This window comes from Aythya fuligula, chromosome 1 (genome assembly GCF_009819795.1).
Source record: "Aythya fuligula isolate bAytFul2 chromosome 1, bAytFul2.pri, whole genome shotgun sequence".
In the NCBI taxonomy this organism is placed as follows: domain Eukaryota; kingdom Metazoa; phylum Chordata; class Aves; order Anseriformes; family Anatidae; genus Aythya; species Aythya fuligula.
In genome coordinates, this window is record NC_045559.1 from 158,241,473 (window position 1) to 158,262,922 (window position 21,450).

Sequence of the window (21,450 nt, forward strand, 5' to 3'; positions counted from 1 at the left end):
TAAAATATTCAGTAAAAATTAGGAAGAATTTGACTTACAAATTATAAAATCAAAATGAATAAAGAATATCATGACAGACAGATGAGAATCTTTCAGCCTTAAAACACTTGCATTCAAGATATAATTGCAAGATTTATTAAAAGTAGCAACATGAAATAAATGACGTGTTGAGAAAAAAAAAAGAAATCAAATTCTTACCATTTCTTATGAATATTAATCTGTTGTTATTATTTTGCAAAATTAAAAATTTTATCTGTAGATAGTTAAGTACTAAAGAATTCATTCTAATAAGCCAATATATATATATATACATATACCAATATATGTGTATCTTGGACAAGATTTTTGGAACATTATGATACTACGCTCTTTCAAAGGCCAATGAAACTTGGAAACCTCTCAGCACAAAAGGAGTTACTGGAGTCTGACTGGTATAGAGCCTCTAATAAACAATCAGTAAAGTAATCAAAGACATGACATGAAAAACAAAACAGAAAATGTATGTTCTACAGGATAAGTATGTGCAAGGAACAGATCTGTTGGATCTGTTCTACAAGATAAGTATGCCAAGGAACAGATCTCACCAAACAACAGATTTGGTCTGTGTTTTTGTGGCAGTAGGACGAACAAGGAAGTAGTATTTGTAGCATATAAAATCAGCTGAAGCAGTGCAGGAAGGAGGATGAAAATGTTTCTTGGATGAATGAAACATTTTGCCATAGTCCTACTGCATCTAAATATATTAATACCTAACACAGAATACATGCCTTTAAGATTGTACCCCCCCCCCACACACACACCCCTGTCCCCCGACTGACTTTTATCAAATAAATGTTGCAGGCAAATAGAATAGAATCTCACTTGGATGGATACCAACACACTGTACTAATATCTGTAAAACAGACAATTAGAATCAAACCAGTTCTCTTCCTACAAAACACAAATGGCAGTTTTAAAAAGGACTGACTGTAATCACTGTGCAAACATTAGCACTAATATTCTATCTATCTATATAAATATATATTTTATTTTTTTTTTCAGAAATAAAGCATGTAAAACTGTAAATCTTCATCCCTATCCCAGTCAAGCTGGGTTGACTAGACTAAGCTGTACTGTCTCATTTATATTTTTGAATAACCTTTCATTGTATTGTGATAGACATATTTTCCAGAGGACAAAGTTTTCCTTGTTGTGTGTTTTGTGAAGTGTATTAAATCTGTATTTTTTTTCCATTTTTAAAGCAAGCATTTGCAGATATAAAATAAGTGCAAGATCTGTCTAAGAGAACAAAAGGCAAGAGCTGCAGCAGACGTTTACTGTTTAGCAAAATCATCCATTAATAGCAATCCACAAGATATTTAGCTGAATTTTACTTTCCGAGGTTCAGTTCGATAAGGTAAAAAAAAAAAAAAAAAAAAAAAAAAAGGAGGTGAGGCGAGTTTCAGGAGAAGGAGGAGCTGATCTGTCTCAAGGTGGAGCTATATCTTGTGTTAAATGACACTGGCAGATTAAAGCTCTCTGATGGGGAAGGGCTTAAAGGCTGAGTCAAAAGCCAAGAAGTCTCTTTATTTACGCCTACCTCCCAGCCCCTGGCAATCTGACTAATAACAAACTGAGCTAACAAGAAAGACTAGAAACAGCAGAGAGAACATAGAAGCAGCTTGGATCTAAAAATCAGACAAACCAAGTGATCAAGTAAAGCCCTGCTGAACATCTTGTTTGTTTACTGCATCCAAATGCTTGCAAACAGTTAACTATGTGCAGAAAAGTCAGCATAGCTGTGAAGTATGCTGTGAATTTTAATTGAGGAAAAAGGACAACTGATTACAGGATGGTTTAATGTGCACTCTGTCTGGACGATTTTTTCAATTGAAAGCTTTGTACTTTGTCTTCTGAACAAGGATTTTGACTTTATGGAGCTGTAACGTTACCAGAGCTTGCAGCAAAGAAACTCAGACCAAAGTGTGCATTTTTCACAAAGAAAAATTACATTGCATTCAAACAGCTGCTCCAACTGTGTATTACTGGGTATTTTGGGCAGTTTTACGGCTGTGCAGGTAAGATAAAATCTAGTTCATTAGTTTAGGGTGTAAGAAACTCATTTCTTATCAATTGAATTTATTTTTCTGCATGACTTAGTATAACTTTTATGCTGAACGATGGCTGTTTACCCTGTATTGCAAATGGTCTTCCAGGTGCAATCTGTTAACAGTGTATGTGGATAGTTGAGTGTGTATATTAAGAAAACACTGATCTGAAATCAGCTGAAGGTGGGAGGAATGTGTGTTTCTTTTTATTTTCTGAAGTGCATGAATGATCTTAAATCTGACTGTGGCTCTATTCAGAATTTAATAAACATTCCTGAAAGCTTTTAGAAATCACCAGTTCCAGGCTGGAGACTTTAAAATTCCTCAACTTGCATTTTTTATGCAGATGAATTAAAACAAGCAAATAATAAAACTTCAAGAAAGAAAGAAAAAGAAAAAAAAAAAAAAAGCTGTTATTGATTATTATTTGACAAACATTTGACTACTCCTGAAAGTATTCAACTTTCCCTTGTAGAAAGGACTGTGACATTTTTAGTCTTTTAGAAAGCACATTGAAAAAGCTCAATTACATTATGCAGCTAGTAATGACTTTCATGAAAGTAGATAAAACCAACAAACCTAAGTTACCATGTAGTTTGCTGAAAAATCTCACCACATGAAACAGAGAAAGGTCAGCCTTACTAAGTTTTTAAATTAAAATTTATTATATTGTGAATTCATTCAGTAAATATTGATCTAATGGTACTTGAAAGTGGTTTTTATTTTACAGTTGTAGCCCACTGAGAGTTTCATTACATATTGCTGAGTGTTCAGACCAAAACAAAAGTTTTAAAGGGGAAAAAAATCTTATTAATTTTTAGCATGTGTCTATTTATGTGTGTGAGAATTCTAGCAGTGTTGCCCACAGAAGTATGATGATGATTAAAACGGGAATGTTTTCCAATTGGTTACAAATGTTGCTACTTTCATCTTTGAGAGGAGGGCTCTCATTTTTATAAACAAATTTTTCAATATGTATTAGAATGCAACATGCTTTTCAGATTACTTTTTTTTTTTTTTTTTTCATTTACATTTCCTCTGGGGCTTTGTAAATACAGTTTGAATTCAATGCAGCTTGAAACTAGAATTCCTATGGGGGGGAAAAAAAAGTGTGCAAACAAGTACAAATAGTCATACAATAGGTTTAAAGATGGCATCTGTGTCAAAAGGCTACATTCTTTTTTAATGTGGTTCAGAAGAAAAGATATTGATGCATGTAAAGCATGAAAAAATATGTAGTATACTGTGATCCTAGCATTATCCTGCATACATTGAAGTAAAGTTTTGGCATGTTGTAGCCTGTCCCCAGTACTTTTTGGGGTGGGAGGTGGGGGGAAAAACTTAATAGAGATTATATATATTAAACATGGGCAGCTGTAGTTCAAGGACTATTGTATGAGACAAATATATATATCCATATTTGTTTTACTGAAACAGAAATAAAACACCATATATTTAAAGGCACTTTCTCATATTATGAATTGCAGTCACTGCTTTTAAACTCCTACATCTGCTTCCAGTTATCAGAAATTTCTAATGGAGGAAAAATACAGTTCACTCTGCAGTCATTTACCTTTTTTTTTTTTTTTTTTTTTGTGTGTGTGTTTGTTTGTGTTTGCTTTTTATGTGTGTGGTTTGTATGTGTAATGCTCATAAGAGAGCAATGAAGTCCTTGGATACTTAAATCTCTATATCTTCCTGTAACAGAAACCTTGAAGTGTTGCTAGTAACAAAGGTATTTGATTGTTTAAACTGTATTGCTGAGAAATGACAGAACATTTAGCCACACTATAAGAATATTCACACATATAATTGAATAGATTAACTAATCTTTCAGAAATTAAGACATCAAATGGTTAATTCTGTAATGATGTTTTTTTTCTGTAGTGACATTTTGTATTCCATGTTTTAATAGCTTACTTTGAAACATCATGTGACCTTTATTAGCTGGATTTTTTTTAAGAAACAAGCTTAGTTCAGCCTAGAATGAATAAAGCACCCCAAAATTATTGTTGTAAATCTTCCAGTCCACTGTAAGATTTTTTTTTTTCTTTTAGGAAATGTGGAAATATTTATTTTAATTAAAGATTATAAACAGAGATTTTGCTCCATCTCATAGATCAAGAAATATCTTTGTTCCTGCTAATCAGACAGAAACAGAATTTTCAAATGAGGTGTAGCATAATCTAATTTCAAACGATAACAAACGTTTGATTTCAGTGTGTAGATTTTGCTCTTGACTTCATAGTTGTACTGTAATGATGCATTTCTCTGGTATTGCAGAGTTTGAGATCAGTTAGACGGCTGACAAGTTAAGTTACATAATGTATTTGTGATACTGGTGATGATTTGTAAGTAGAAAGGCAAAGTTAATTATGCGTACATTTCAAAATATTTGTGTTAATAATTCTAATAGTTGGAAGGAGCTTAATAAATAGTCTTAAAAAAACTGTTTGCTCCTTGCCTACTTGTTTCTTCTGAAATGTACTGCATTGTAAACTCTCTTCTTCTTTTCTTTGCGTACACAATTATTTTGTGTGCACACCATACATTACTAAAGAGGCTTAAAATGTGTTGTGTTTCTGCCTTCACTAAATATACATGAACTAAACCATGCACATTAAAATTTAATTAGAGGAAAAGCAATATTTTACCTACTTACTTTTCAGTCTGGGGGGGTACAAGGATTGCAGAGGAAGGATCTTTTAATTTACATACATAATGCAGAACCAAAGGAGGGATTCCCTGTATCCTGCCTGAATGGGCTTTTGCTTACAAAACATTGTTGAACAAAAACAAATCTTTTATCTCTCTTTAACAGCTGGACAACATTAAGTTGAGCTTAGCAAGATACTGTTAAAATCTGCAATGCTATATGGTGACACAAAGAAATGATCCAAAATATATTAGCCTTGATATAAGTTGCTTGGGGCAGTAACTTACTATTTCTGTCTACTGTCAAAACATATGGCATATAAATGGTCTATGTATGATATATAAATAAATACAATGCATTCCTGATTATCTCTTACTTAGGTGTATCAGCATAAAAGTACTGAAGCACTCCTCCTTATTACTGTGTCTATTGATTCAGTATGTTAAATTAAATATATTTCTCTCTGCTTAGAAAATCATTTAAATGCTTTGCAGGATATAATAATGCTAGAAAACGGTGAGGCAGGTCAGTGGAAAGCACCCCTCAATCCCCCGCCCCCTGAAAGAAAGAAAGAAACACAAAACCACAAACTGTGAAATCATGACTCTTGCTTTTTTTTTCTCCCCCTTCCCCCCCCCCCCCCCCCCCCCCCCCCCCCCCTTTTTTTTTTTTTTTGTATAGAATCTGCTGGGCAAGATGAAGCTCTGGATTCTTACAGTATATTCAGTTCTGGTTGCATCTGACCCTTTCCAGTCAGAGTCTTCTTTTTCTTCAGTCAGAGGATCTTGTCAGAGTTTGTGTTCCTGCGAAGAAAAGGATGATACCGTGATTATAAACTGTGAAGAAAGAGGCATCAAGATGGTATCAGAAGTAAATGTCCCACCATCACGGCCTTTCCATCTTAATCTGTTAAACAATGGCCTGACTACGTTACATGTGAACGATTTTGCTGGCCTTGTTAATGCTATCTCTCTACATCTTGGATTTAATAACATTGCAGATATCGAGCCTGGGGCTTTCAGTGGTCTCAGCTTTCTTAAGCAACTTCATATCAATCACAATTCTTTAGAAATACTTAAAGAAGATACATTTAATGGATTGGAAAATTTGGAGTTTCTTCAAGCAGACAACAATTTCATCACAGTGATTGAAGCAAGTGCCTTTAGCAAGCTCAACAGGCTTAAAGTGCTTATTTTGAATGATAATGCCATTGAGAATCTTCCTCCGAACATATTTCGTTTTGTGCCATTGACCCATTTAGATCTTCGTGGAAACCAATTACAGACACTGCCGTATGTTGGCTTTCTAGAACACATTGGTAGAATACTAGACCTTCAGTTGGAAGACAATAAATGGGTCTGTAACTGTGATTTGCTTCAGCTGAAGATATGGCTCGAAAATATGCCTCCTCAGTCAATTATAGGTGATGTTGTTTGCAATAACCCTCCAGTTATCAAAGGCAGCATCTTAAGCCGATTGAAGAAAGAGTCACTTTGTCCTACTCATCCTGTCAATGAACTTGAAGATCCTTCAGGGTCATTACCGTTGGTTGTAACCACCTCTATGGGTGATAGTCACCTATCAACTAAGGTCATTCCTATCCTGAAAGCTCCTACTAAAGAATCAGGTTTAGTGCTTCATACTTCAAAGCCAACTACTCAGTTCCCGGGAATCTATTGTCCCATTCCCTGTCACTGCACCAGCCATATGCTCTCAGGAGTTCTCATGCACTGCCAAGAGCGAAATATTGAAAGCTTGTCTGATTTAGGACCTCCTCCTACAAATCCTAAAAAGCTTATTCTAGCTGGAAACATTATTCAGACATTGCTGAAGTCAGATCTTGTGGACTATGCTAGCCTGGAAATGCTTCATCTGGGGAACAATCGTATTGAAATCCTCGAGGAAGGATCTTTTATGAATATGACTAGACTGCAGAAATTATATCTCAATGGCAATCATCTTACAAAGCTAAGTCAGAATCTCTTTCTTGGCCTTCAGCACCTTGAATACTTGTACCTTGAGTATAATGCCATCAAAGAAGTTTTGCCGGGGACATTTAATGTGATGCCAAAACTTAAGGTCCTCTATTTAAATAACAACCTTCTGCAGACTTTACCACCCCATATCTTTTCAGGGGTTCCACTTACAAGATTAAACCTAAAAACAAACCAGTTTGCTCATCTGCCTGTGAGCAATGTCTTGGATGAACTGGATATGCTGGTACAAATTGAACTTGAAGACAACCCATGGGATTGTACCTGTGATTCAGTTGGGCTGCAAAAATGGATACAAAAGCTGAGTAAGAACACAATGATGGGTGATATTTTTTGTAAATCTCCAGGACACCTAGAAAAAAAAGAACTGAAATCCCTGAACAGTGAAGTATTGTGTCCAGGTTTATTAAACAGCCCTGCCCTACCATCTCATGCCAGTTTTGTGGTTGTGACAACTTCCACTACTACTACCAACACTGCAGACACAATCCTGCGGTCCCTTACAGACGCTGTCCCACTTTCTGTTCTAATACTAGGACTTCTAATTGTGTTTATAACTATCGTATTTTGTGCAGCAGGCATAGTTGTTCTTGTTCTGCATCGGCGGCGAAGATGTAAAAAGAAGCAAGCAAATGAACAAATGAGGGATAGTAGCCCAGTTCACCTCCAGTACAGCATGTATGGGCATAAGAAAACACACCACACAACAGAGCGCCCAGCTGCAGCTCTCTATGAGCAACGTATGGTTACTCCCATGGTTCAGGTCTATCACAGCCCATCCTTCAGCCCCAAACACATGGAGCAACAAGAGGAAGGAAGTGAGAAAGTAGTTAATGATTCCAAACATCTCCGCAGAAGCCTCCTGGAAAGAGAGAATAGTTCACCTCTTACTGGTTCAAATGTCAAATATAAAGCTACAGATCAATCTGCTGAATTTCTGTCTTTTCAAGATGCCAGCTGCTTGTATAGAAACATTCTTGAAAAAGAGAGAGAACTGCAGCAACTAGGGATCACAGAGTACCTACGAAAAAATATTGTCCAGCTCCAGCCTGAAATGGAAGTTCATTATCCTGGAACACATGAGGAACTGAAGTTAATGGAGACACTAATGTACTCCAGGCCAAGAAAAGTTTTTCTAGAACAAACTAAAAATGAGTATTTTGAACTCAAAGCTAATTTACATGCTGAGCCTGACTACCTGGAAGTCTTGGAGCAGCAAACATGAAATGATGCATTGGGCTGGGCCAAATTTCTCTAATTCTATTTTAACCGCTGTAAATAAGTGCCTTATAATAACAAGTCAACAGTCAGAACTTAAGCACAGCAGTAATCCTAGCAAAAAAGAATAAAAAAGAAACAACAAAAAAACAACAACAACAAACAAAAATAACTCAGGGATCACTGTGGGAAGCCATGGGGTTGTGTGCAGATAATATCTTACCCCCAGTTAAACATGAACTGTATGACTGAACTGTGGGAGGAAGATTGCTTATTGCAATACTCCTCAACGTGTTTTAAAGGTGTGTATGGCACTCTTCTTTCTGTACCTAACCTATGGAAAAATATTTGTTTCTTGTACTCCTTTTCTGTCAAATTAATTACATTCCTTAAAACAAACAAACAAAAACACCTGTGTTTGTAGTCACAAGGTTAGAGCGTATTGGTTAGGTATTAGCATATGCACTGCATATATGGCCATTGTCTACAACAACACCTAACATACCCTTGTAATAAATATGAAAGGATTTGAAAAGTTGTCATACTAAATGTCAGTTAAAAACAAAATGAAATATTTTTGCATATGCACCCATACATCCAGAGCCTTCAAATACTTGATATTTACATGGAACTTCATCAAATATGTTCTTTATCAGCATGAGGAAGGAAAATATCTATGCTTACCCAACATCTTACAACAAGAAGAAAAAAAAAAAAAAGCAAGCCTTTGCATACTTTCCCTATCTGATAGCTTTACTTAAGTTTGGACAATCTTTTCTTAAGCTGCTGCTATAAAATATTGTGCATCACTGGTGTTTCAACTCATAATCATGGGCAATTTGAAAAGCTACTGAGAATCAGCTGTAAATATATTGCTGTGTTTAATAAGTTTGATTTTTTATATGTCTATCAATATATATAAATAACTTCTGTACTGGCTTTAAATATACGTGGAGGGAATAAGTTTGCTGTGGCTAGGAGATTCCAGGTGCAAAAGCAGGTCCTGACTGACACTACCCAAAAGCAACTCCACCCCTCCCTACAACAAAACAGTTTTGTGCAACTGCAACAAAACACATGTATGAGGAACAGTAATAGTATTTAGATGTTGTTTGTACAAAAAATATGTTATATTTTGCAGAATCTAGAAGAAAATAGTGTTGTGGGGAAATAGGGAAAAAAAGAAGAACACTGCAGATTTATTTTTGCAATGAATTCTAGCTAGATTTATATTTACTATTTATTCTGTATAATTTTGTATTATTGTTTTTTTATTTTTTTTTTATTTTTTTTATTTTTTTTTCAACTCACAAGAAAAGAAAAAGCTTATTCCTAGCTGCCTTTCAAGCAAATCAAGGAACTCTTTCAATGAACATGAAATAAAGAGTATTTTAAATGTCTTTTTCTTAGAGGTCACTTTTTAAAGAATAAGGTCGCAACTTCATGCACAAGTTTAGAACTGTTCAGGAATTTTCAGAGGACAAGGCTTCTCACTCTTGCCATGTGGACAGGACCATCTTGTCTGGAGTGCAGTAGGGCCATTCAATTTCTGTGCATGGTTGACACAGTGCCAGAACACAAATTATGATCTGCATTTATCTTCTTCTAAACAAATCTTTGGTAAATTGTCTATGCATGAATAACATTTTTTTTTCCTAATTTCTATTTGTAGAGCTAAGTATCAGCTGAATTTCTACATATGTATGCCAAACTTGGCACTGAAGTTTTGATAAACTAAAAGAGATATGTTCTTTAGTTCATCTTACTGCTGATGTCTTATCTACTTGTATACATATATGTGATTTCTTCATTTTCTTTGCACATGGGTACATAGGCTGCTGACAGAATTTTTTCCTATGCTGTATACAGAAGTCAAATTATCAGTTCTTTCAAATTTGCATAGAGATAATTACATTGATGGTGTTATCCTAATTTTTGTAACCCAAGGATCTGACCACTTGTTTCTGTTAACAATTCAACTTCCTTATTAATATTCTTAAAAAGTGATCACTTTGCTATGGAAATCAACCTTCTTAGCTTCCAAGAATCAAAATGTTAGTTATTAGAAAATAAGTATTCTTTCTTCTTTCTACAGCTGAGAATAATTCAGTTTAGAAAACCTCTGTATTGAGGAAGCGTAAATCTGGTTGCAATATATTTTTTCCTTGCTATCTTTATTCTAGACAAGTGAAGGTAATGCTAAGTATTACTTGTGGAGGTAAAGGTGAGACAAAGGGGAAAATGCAACTACTTTAATTTTACATTAACTTAAGTATTTAGTGTTATTTTAGCTGTCCTTGCACATCTTCATGGACATGTCAGAGAACCTATGGAAACCCCTGCTTTCATCTAGAGAGGCAACTGAAGCCCAGGTGAGATGGCTTAGAGCACTAAAATTACTCTAATTGTCTTCATCTAACTAACTAAATTAAATTCTGAAAATAATCTATTAAGAAACAATGAAAAATTGAATTCAGTCGATAGAACTGACAATAGAAAGCTTTGAATTTTAAACAGACCCACAAATATCCTTCAGTGAATTCTCAGAGATCTTAAATTAATGTGGAAAAAATCAACAACAACATATATGGTATATAAAAACAGACTTTAGCATTTCTGTGTCTTTCATTTCAGTAGTCATTTCCATTAGTAAAAAATGGGTGTAAAAATAATTCTCTGGAATTGGCAAGATGCAGGGAAATGATGAATCAGACCCTCAGGCTTTGATTTAAGAGAAATAGTTTTAGACTAAAGACAATTGCCACATGCACAGATGTCACTTTGCTTAGCTGCTAACAGTTACTTGGCAGAATGTTGAGGACAACTGTGTGGCAAAACATTTTTCTGCATTGCAGTCTCAAGGAATAACAATAAAACAAAACAAAACAAAAAGCTAAATTCATGTCAAAGCATCTCAGTTACACAGCTGTATCAGAGCATCACTCAGCAGAAGTAAACAGAGATTTAGCTTTTAGCTTTCCATCAGCAGGGTGATTCACACCATTCATTATATTAGGGTGACTGTACTTTGTGGTAGTCTGTAATGCTGCAAGTCGTTTTTCAGTATCCAGAAGTCAGTAGAATGTGGCATGTCATCCATTTTCCTATCATCTGTCCCTGCTGAACTGCCATGTAGTAAATGTTTGTATTACAAAGTGAGAGCAGGTCTGTCTATAGACTTTCCTCATAATTACATTCTCAGACAGTGACTTCCTAAATGAGGAGATTTTTTATTTTTTTTATTTTTTTTCAGGAAGAAAATTTATATTGCCATAACAAAAAGGGATAAGAATTTGGCCTTATATGATTATTCTTCAGATGAAGAATATCAGTATCAGCTGATAAAATCATAACAGGTATTATACAACAAAAGAAGGATGAAGTATGTGTTCCCAAAAGTTCCTTGGTAACTTATTTTCATTATATTAATTATCAATGTGTTCCTAACACATTGATACCATCCTTGATACCATCTCAACACAAGCAATGTGTTCCTAACATTGTTACTGATGTTTCTGGAAAGTTGGGAGTGGTATTCAGATTTTGTTGTTATTCCTAAAGCCATGTTCTTGTATTTATTTACTTATTTATTTTCCAATGACAGACACAGTAAGTGATTTTACACATTTCACTTATCTAGAATAATGAAGGCTGGAAGGCAAAGCAATGTTTGACAGTCTGCAATGAAGTGGATCCATTTTTTTCCTGTCAGCACGATATTTTGAGGAATGATTGAGTTTGATTGAGTGGAGGAACAGTGTACAGAAGACAGGTGTACTTTGCAGCTATATTATTGTTGTTAGGGTACCTCAAAGTAACTAACATTAACATTTTTCCCCTTGCATTTGAGTGAATAAAATATATTAAATAACGATATAGACCTCTTCTCTAAATAAAAAACATAATAAATACATCTATTGCACTAATTTATTTTAACCTGCTTTTATATTTCCAACTTCATAAATGTCAAACATTCTCATTTCTTCCTGCTACAGGTGTTTTTCACACAGACTTTTAGTATTTATTTAGTAATATATTTGTATTACCTGCAGTGATGTCTCTTCAAGCTTATGAACAGAAAAAAGCAACACCCCCCCCCCAAAAAAAAAACCAAACATTTTTCAACCAAAAAAATGTGAATTTGCACATGAATTATTTGTCTATTCTGAAATGGTTCAGTAATTTCATGCGTTTTCCATTCGAATGACAGATCATCCTTTCTATAACCAAGTTGTAAATTGAAAATAAGTTCATACTTTTTCTCTGTGATGTGTTAAATCTACAAGATTTGAACTTGAGCCTTTTCACCTTCAATAACTGATTTTCTGATTAGAATCAGAGAATCAGGTTCTGGCCCTTCTCTTTATAAAGAAGTCCTCAATTTAACCCCAAACAGCAGCTCTTCATAATGTGACCTACGTAGAGGTTGCTAACTGCATAGGTTGCTAAACTGGAAAGATACTGATGAGTATAAAGATGACTTGGAGGGGAAAACACTTCATCAAGATCCGTTTCTGTTATGTGAATAGAACATGGGTATTTACTGCAATGAAAACATTATTTCACAGGGCATGGTGTTAAGGGAAAAAAAAGAGACTGAGTCTCAAAGTCAGCATCAGAAAGAATTCTGGATTATAATTTTGAGGATGCAATTTTCTAAAGCAATATATTTCATCAGCCACACCACAACAATCTGCACATTTCAGGTAAATGTCCTGAAATTGTTACAAGGCTAAAAACAATCAAGTGCTTGTCTTAATTAAAAAGATCAGCTGAGAAACTTGCTAAAGACTTTGTCTATTTCTCTTCTCTTGTACTGCCCAAATATAAAATACCTTTATTTCCATTAATGAATTTCCATCATGGACAAATCCTGCTCTGCCATAGACAACACCCTAGCACTAAACTGAAACCTACTCCATGGGGAAGTTTTGTGTGTGTGAATTGCCTTCAGTTTTCAGTTCCTCTGCCACTTGATGTTTAGTTTACCCTACTGGATTTGGGACAGGGAAATGGATCTATTACAGAGCTTAATTTTTGAATTATAATTCAAAAGATTTGTCCCTGTTTGATTTTCTGAAGTTTATGATATTCTTGATCTTGTTCCAGGAGATGGTATCAAATACATTTTTTTGTTTGTTTGTTTTTGTTTGTTTTGTTTTTGACTTGAAACAGAAATGAGCTGTAGATGGAATCAATATGGTGAACTTAACTGCCATACTGAAAAGATATAGCATGGCATTTTCTTTCCTGCACATCTCCTAACAGTCTTTTGGCTTCTTGACACAACAGAACAAATTCTTAAGAGCCACAGTCTAATGGAAAGCAGTTAACATAAAGAAGAAAGTAAAACACCAGATGCTGTTCAGTTTTATGAAATCAAGATGTGATGAAAAAAATTTTTTTTTAATCAGTTTCAACAAGATTGAGTGCATATGTTCCTCCTACTTCTACTACAAGGACTACTTCTACAGTTACTTTTAGTTCATGTTATGGAATGATAGCAGAGAAAAGAAGAAACAACTTAGTTTCATATATTAAGGAGAAATGTTATTTATTGTAACTTCATCTGTTTACCTTTGTAGATCAATTCATCTAGATTATTTCATTTTGAGACAAATTATTTTAGGAAATAAGTATTTTAAAAATCTTCCAGTTGTAATTTATTACCTACTAAACTCCAGAGAAATATATAAATTCAAATATAAAGACATCTAGACCCCCTTTATACATCCAGAAATCTGTCCTATGAAATGTTAGCATAAAATTGCTTTTTAAAATAAACTGTAACTTTTATTTTGTTACTTTATAAAACTATTATTTTTAGTTTTGAATTAAGAGCTATCCCAGTCAGTATTTTTGCATTTTTTAATTGAATGCCAATATAACACTTTCATAATTATACATATTTGGGTTAAATACATATTAAATATTTCCATACTAAGACACATTAAAAAATAATACTGTCAAATATAATCTGACACCCACCTCTTCTTTCTCTTTGCAGAAACAATGCAGTTTGCTGTGAAAAAAAATAAAATAAAAAAAAAACAACAACAACAACAACAACAAAACATTTAGTGGGGAGGAACAAACAAACAAAATTATCTTGTGTCTTCATGACCTATTTTGTGAGTGAAATATTTTGGATCCCCATCCCTGTGGTGCAGTATGTTCATACAGTTCATAGGAAGTATCTAAGAGGTTCAGACTAAAACAATTAAAGACATGACACTGTTAACACAAAGGAGTGGCTTAATTAATAGTCTATGTAATTGTGTTCTTTTGTAAAAAGGTAGTTGCAACAACACTTTTCAAAAGATGCGGTGTGTCAAATTTCCTTTGATTATATCTGCTAAATTGGACCCCAGTGGTCCTCTTACATCTTTATGAAACTTAGTAAGATGTGAGATTCAGGCTGCCAGTGCTGGGCTAGTTCATGGCCATCCAGACACTCTGTATGCTTGGATATTTGGAGGCCAGCAAAAAACCTCTAAGGTGATGTGTTGAAGTGAAAGAAATTCTGAGAAACAGTTAAAGATTTAGCTGGCTCTTTTAATCTTGCCCAAGATGTTCAATATTCCATAGTATTATATCGTGTGACTTAAGGATGAATGTAAAATACTAATAAATCAGAAATGTAACATTTAGATGTCACTGTTCACAAAGGGTAAATGATTACATGAGATGCCATGGAATGAACGTGAAGGTAGGGAGACTTGAACAGCCTCATGTGTTATGTAAGTGTCTTTAAGTACACTCAAAAATAACACTCAGTATAACCCCAGAAAAGTTGGTAGGGGAGCGGAGATTTTTGTCTATTGACCGCTCATGAATACAGCATTTCTGAAGGGAAATGCTCTTCTGAGGATAGCTAACTTCATGCTTCCATACAAGATATTACGAAGGCTGAATCATGTTCTATAGTTTCTAACATAATCTTGTATGATAGGCTGAAATCTGTCACTGCTCTAAGCCCTAAAGTGTCATCTGAAGTCAGCAGGACTTCTTGCATACCTAGATTCCATGGTTATTTTTACTCATAAAAATGATCACAGAATAAACTTTTTATTATTATTTTCCTACATAAAATCAATCCTGTAAAGAAAATGATTCCTTCTGAATTTTTCATTCATGTCTTATTCCAAGGGACATTAAAGCTAAGCAAATATGTCTTTCAGATCTGGATTTATGCATCATTGTATTAGAAGTCTATAGTTTTGCCTGCACAGATACATATACATGTAGATTTAAAAACTGTGCAAAAACTTAGTGGTGTTGTTGCACCGTCTTTGATCAGCCAGCATGAATTGTGAGCACGAGACCAGCTACCATTCTTAAATTTAAAGCCAAGCCATATATATTTGAGGTTCTGAAGATTCACTTGACACTGCTTCCTGAAAAAGTGAAAGCTATGTCTTTTTATTTTTTTTTTAAGTTCATTTTCTCCAACAGATAAGCATGTAAAGAAGATCACAGTGTAGGTTATAGAGGTCAATATCAAAAATAAACACCTAAAAGATACCTGGACTTTAAGAATAGCCTTCTTCACTAACGGAAGTAGTGCAGCACTAAAAAAGGTTATACAAAGTGTCTGTGGAACCTTAATCCCTTGGAGATTTTCAGGATTTTTCTGTACATTCTCAGCTGGTATACAGTAAGCAGCAATGCTGCTCCAAGCATCAGGAAATTGGACTTGACAACCTTCAGAGATCCCTTCCAATCAGCATTTCTTTGATTTCAACGTGATTTTGCAAAAGATTTTTGAGGGTAAAATAGAAGGGTGTTTCTTTTCTTTATATACATTTCCTCAATATGAAGTTAAGCAAAAAGGTAAATACAATACTCACCAAACACTGAAATGAAGTAAAAACTTTTCAATTAAGTCCTGTAAAATACAGAGAAGCAGTAGTATCAAAGCTGCAACAACTTAAACAGTGCTTCTCTGATGTTGGTCAGAACGCATGTGAATTGTGGTTACCTAAATTTATTGTTTAAAGTATTTTTTTACTTGACATATTTTAAATCTCTAAATAAAATACTGAAACTATCTTAAATCCTTGACTGATTCTTTATTTATTTTCCTTTTTTTGTACTAGTTCAATTAATGAACTGTATGAAGTTCAACAAGGCCAAGTGCCTGGTCCTGCACCTGGGGCGCAATAACCCCAAGCAGAGCTACAGGCTGAGAGAGGAATGGTTGGAGAGCTGCCTGGTGGAGAAGGACCTGGGAGTATTGGTTGATAGTCAGCTGAATATGTGCCAGCAGTGTGCTCAGGTGGCCAAGAAGGCCAACAGCATCCTGGCTTGTATAAGAAGCAGTGTGGCCAGCAGGGCTAGGGAAGTGATTGTCCCCCTGTACTTGGCTCTGGTGAGGCCACACCTCTGTTCCTGTGTTCATTTTTGGGCCCCTCACTACAAGAAGGACATCGAGGTACTCGAATGAGTCCAGAGAAGGTTGACGAAGCTGGTGAGGGGTCTGGAGAACAAGTCTTACGAGGAGCAGCTGAGGGAGCTGGGCTTGTTCAGCCTGGAGAAGAGGAGGCTCAGGGGCGACCTTATCACTCTTTATAAGTACATTAAAGGAGGCTGTAGCAAAATGGGGGTTGGTCTGTTCTCCCACATGCCTGATGACAGGACAAGGAGGAATGGGATAAAGTTGCACCAGGGGAGGTTTAGGTTGGATATTAGGAAAAACTTCTTTACCGAAAGGGTTGTTAGGCATTGGAATGGGCTTCCAGGGGAGTGGATTGGGATTCCAGGGAAGTGGTGGAGTCACCATCCCTGGAGGTCTTTAAAAGACGTTTAGATGTTGAATTTAGCGATATGGTTTAGTGGAGGACTTGTTAGTGTTATGTCAGAGGTTAGACTTGATGATCTTGAGGTCTCTTCCAACCTAGACAATTCTGTGATTCTGTAATGAACCCTGTTTTCTTGAAATACTGTTTTCAAAGGTGGTGATAATCTTAGTTTTTCAAAGGGTCTTCTAGGCTCTAAAAGGACCCCTTTTAATATTATTAATATTATGTATTTAATTAATATTATTAATATTATGTATTTATTATTATTAATATTATGTATTCTGATTGTCAAAAAGTCAAATTATTGTGGTCTATGTGATTAATGAAAATTGTAAATTAAAAAATATTTTTTACATAAAATGCTACTTTGAATCTTTCAAATTATGGAGCAACAGCTGGCACAAAGTTCTTCAGAGAAAAGGTCCCTATATCTATATCTATCTATATCTATAAATCTATATCTATATCTATATTTATTTCATACAAATATATTTCAATGGTAAATAAATAGATAAAAATTCATATGTTTCTCTTAGATCTATAGTCAGAGATTTTGACTGTTTTTATTTATTTATTTATTTGTTTATTTGCTTATCATGCTTTTGGCAGCAGTAAGCTTAGGAAGAGTTTTTCATACTCCTAAAATTCCTTTGAAACTCTATGAATATTCAAGATATAATAACAGTAAAATATGCTATTTTTTATTAGAGGTGTTGGTGGGACTGTCAATATTAACATCAAGTTTCTTGTTAATTGCTGTAATCCTCTGTGAGTCTACGGTAAACTGACTTGTTAGCAGAAAAGACACAATACTTTATATCCCTTGTAACAACACTTAGTTCAATTAGTTCTGAAGCAGACTTTTTTAGTTTAGATGGCCACTGGAAACTGATGAAAAGTGTGGATGAAAAAATAATGTACTTCAAATAGTTAAGTAATGTTTAATGTTACTATACCTAACAAATTATTCTAAAAAGATTGCATTTACAGTTTGTTTGCTCTGTTCCCTGGGTGATATTAGATGTATGAACAGCTTTTATATACTCTGCCTCACTTGTCACTTAGCTAGGATCAACTTTGTAACTGTATCAATGGAATTTTAGAACCGTATGAAATTTCTAGGCTTTGATGAATGAAGTAAGCATATTTCTTTCTGATAAACACATAATCACAGATATTCTATCAATTCTCATCAAACCAGTTCACTTTCTTGGTTACTACCACCTTACTTTGTGTCATAAACTACTGAGGGTAATACTGTGTCACTTCCTTTTCTCCATCAAAAATGTAAGAAAGACTAGAAATACGAGTATTAGAAAACCTACTGATCAGATACAAGTACTCAATGGAACTATTTAAAAAGACACATATCCACATGTTTTCTCAAATAGAAGTGTCTTTGGTTCTAGTTGGACTACAGGTTATATCAGAAAATAGCTCATGCCTCTTTTTTAAAAAAAAAAAACAAAAAAAACCCACAAACTTTCAACCACTATGTTTTCTTGGAGCGTGTTGTCAGGGAGAAGGTGGTATGGGAAATATTAATGTTGACCAGTAGAAATATGTAATGGATATAGTAGAAATATAGATATAGCAGTAGAAATATGTAATGAATATCAGACCTCATTGATTTAAATGCATTGCTTCATGCTAGTTTTAATTAGTAGTTTTATAGTCCTTGTACAATATCTGCTATCCAAAGCTAGATACTTTCATAACAGAAAAAGAGAAAAAATGCATGCAACGATATTTGCCTTATTCCTACATTCTTTCCCAGGCATATACTTTTGTCTTTCTTGGAGAATGAATGGATCTTTGATTTGACCTGGAATGTCTGTCACTAAGTTATTGTGCAGAGTCACTGTGGAACTAATTTTCTCAGGCAGAATTGTAATTAGAAGTGTTTTTATTTTTAATTATTTTTAATGGACTTTTTTTTTTAAATGGAAATTCCTAAGAATTATTATAATTATGTATTACATTAATCTTGTACCTCTGAAAGGTACACACCTGTATATGTTTCTAACAAAACAATTATTTAGCCAGAAGAGGAAGTGAAAGATTCAAAATCAGAGAGACTGTTTAGTCAGAGAGACTAAATACATGACAGGCTATGCAGAGAACAACAACAACAAACTTTAAATCTTTTCTTCCTTCATGACTTTTTCTTTTTTTTTTTCTTTTTTTTTTTTTTAAACCCATTGTTTTCATTAAAACACCACCTATGTTTTTTCTGTCCTTCGTTGGAACTTCCTCTTAGAAGTGCGACTGAGGTCGCTGCAGTACTTTGCATTAGATCATTATGTTCCTTAGCCTGTTTACGTATTTCTTGTCAAAAATAAATAAATTATGTGGGAAAAGAATTTTCAAATCTTTGTGGGTGTGCATTGTCATATGTAGGTAGAAAACAATTACATTTGTGATTGACATTAATGTCAGATAATTTTTTTTTTTTTTTTTTTTTAAATATATCACAAACTGTGTTTTGGTCTTGTTGGCAAGTTTTCAGGTGTTTGCTGCTTATCACTATGTAATGGGGTAGTCTCCATCCCGGGCTTTTAAAAACAGATGGGTAATGTTCTAATATATTTGCTAGCCTATATCTTATTATTTACGTTCTTTTCTCTTTTGGAGTAAAAACCTCACAATACGAATGATTAAAACAGTTTGTATAGATGGGAGAGCAGGGGAGGAACTATATCTCAAGCTGGCTGGGAATTTTCCATCAAAGTAAATTTGATGGAAAAAATGTGTTTTCAAAAAAAAAAAAAGAGTTTTTAACACAGGTAGACTTTTTTTTTTTTCCATAAATAACTTTTTTTTTTTTTTCAGTTGAACACAGTTGTCAATAATTAAATCTTTCAGCTTGTCAAACTACTCTGTTTTGATTTATTTCTACTTTATCCACATACATGTATAGTCTTTAATAAAACCCCATGGAAATTGTAAGAGGTGAGCCTATGACTTTTTTTTTCTGTTTAAAAAGTTTATTAATTGAACATTTTCCCTTGTATCTTTATAATTTCCCATCTACCTCTACTTCTGGAAGGCATGGCAGCACAAAAACAATAGTATAAAATATACAGACTTCAATATGGCAAATATTATGGTGGTTCAGTATGAGTTTTGATTGTTGTGACAGTCAAAATGTTATCAGGCAAACCAAAAATAATGGTTCACATTGGAATTATATATATACATAAAGTTGAACATATTTATGATAAACTTTTCGTAAATATTTTACTATTTTTACTTTGTCTTTTAATGCAAGTTCAAACAGTGATGAAGTTCAAAATTTTCTACTATTTTTTTTCTACTAATTCTACTAATTGTGTGAAACACAGCAAATAATTTGCATAGTATAAGATTATCAGTTCTCATGAACTGATAGGAATGTTAATTACATAGTTTGGACGCCAGACTCTTAAAACACACACCTTTCTGGAATCACCCATACCAACAGAATTCCAGGCCTGTAAGCCTCTGCACTGGCAGCTCTTGTATTAGTTGCAGATGATTCGTCTGACTCACTGACAGATATCACGAAGTAGATGACCTGCAACGTGTATTTAATGTTCATAAAGCAATGAAAGAGCCTTGATTCCCATGGCCTGGAACAGCTTCTAGTTACGGATAAAAAAACAATTCTCTTCCAACTAGTTTAGAGAAATACGTTATGTGTATAAGAAAAATAAATACGGTAACTACTGAGAGGTGTCTATTTTGATTGAGAAAGTATAAAGTCAGCCTCTGTGTAAAGAGATAGCCTTTTATTTTTTAATTTGTTGTTGTTCCTTTTTAAAGGACCTAAGTAATAATAACTATGTAATTTTCCTTGGAATGAAGGAATGCTAAGTATAATGATAATTTAATGATTTCTCTGCAATTTATTACTGGCATTTTGTGTAAAGGTAGTGATTTTGGTTCTTTTCATTTTGCATAGTGTGAGTCAAGAGTCCAATACTATCAAGAGTCCAATTATCAATGAATTTAAAATCATACAAAAACGGATAGTCAAGCAGATATTTCAAGTATCTGACAAGTGATAATTTAGTAACCTGAAGAAACACTTTCCACTTTAATATTTGTCTCTTGCAGAGGATAGTAGTACTTTCTTTATCACTTAGAAAAGAAAATGGAGAATTACACATGAAAAACAGAACTAAGAGTAGTAACATTTGGACCATCTCTCCTCTCCTTTTCTTTCTTTTTTTTTTTTTTTTCTTTTTAAGACCAACTGTTTTAAAAACATAAAAGAAGAAGTCATTTCTTGTATCAATGTTATATAATTATTTCTTAATTTCTATTTGAACATCACTCTGTTTTTTCCCACTACCATCAACACAACAGGGGAAAAAAAAAGTTTTAAAAAAAGTTGTTCTGTTGTTCTGCTATCATGTATCTGTTGGGGAAGTATGTGTGTATCTCTATTTATTTACTTATTAATCTTACTTATTAATCTTTCTTATGTTGTTGGTGTAATGAGGGATCAGTTTTTATACTCCAGTATCCATTACATATCTTTGTCAATTATACCTAGTAAATATGCTAGAATATACAATTTTTGTGTACAACCAACAAGTTAAACTTCAAATTAGGGAAGTTTAATAAGCAATTCCATCTTTATTACTGGGTTTGGATCGTTTGTGTAAAAGAGGGATGTGGCAGTAATGTAATCCAGTTATCAAAAATTA

The 21,450-nt window shown here is 34.0% G+C and overlaps 1 protein-coding gene across 1 annotated transcript; it reads left to right on the forward strand.

Annotated features, from left to right (window-relative positions):
• The first annotated feature begins 1,562 nt into the window (after positions 1-1,562).
• SLITRK6 (SLIT and NTRK like family member 6) lies at positions 1,563-9,152 on the forward strand. The gene is made up of 2 exons (XM_032208119.1): positions 1,563-2,057; positions 5,425-9,152. Exon 2 carries the CDS (start codon positions 5,440-5,442, stop codon positions 7,960-7,962), a length of 2,523 nt encoding a protein of 840 aa, XP_032064010.1. The 5' UTR covers positions 1,563-2,057; positions 5,425-5,439; the 3' UTR covers positions 7,963-9,152.
• Positions 9,153-21,450: the final 12,298 nt, after the last annotated feature.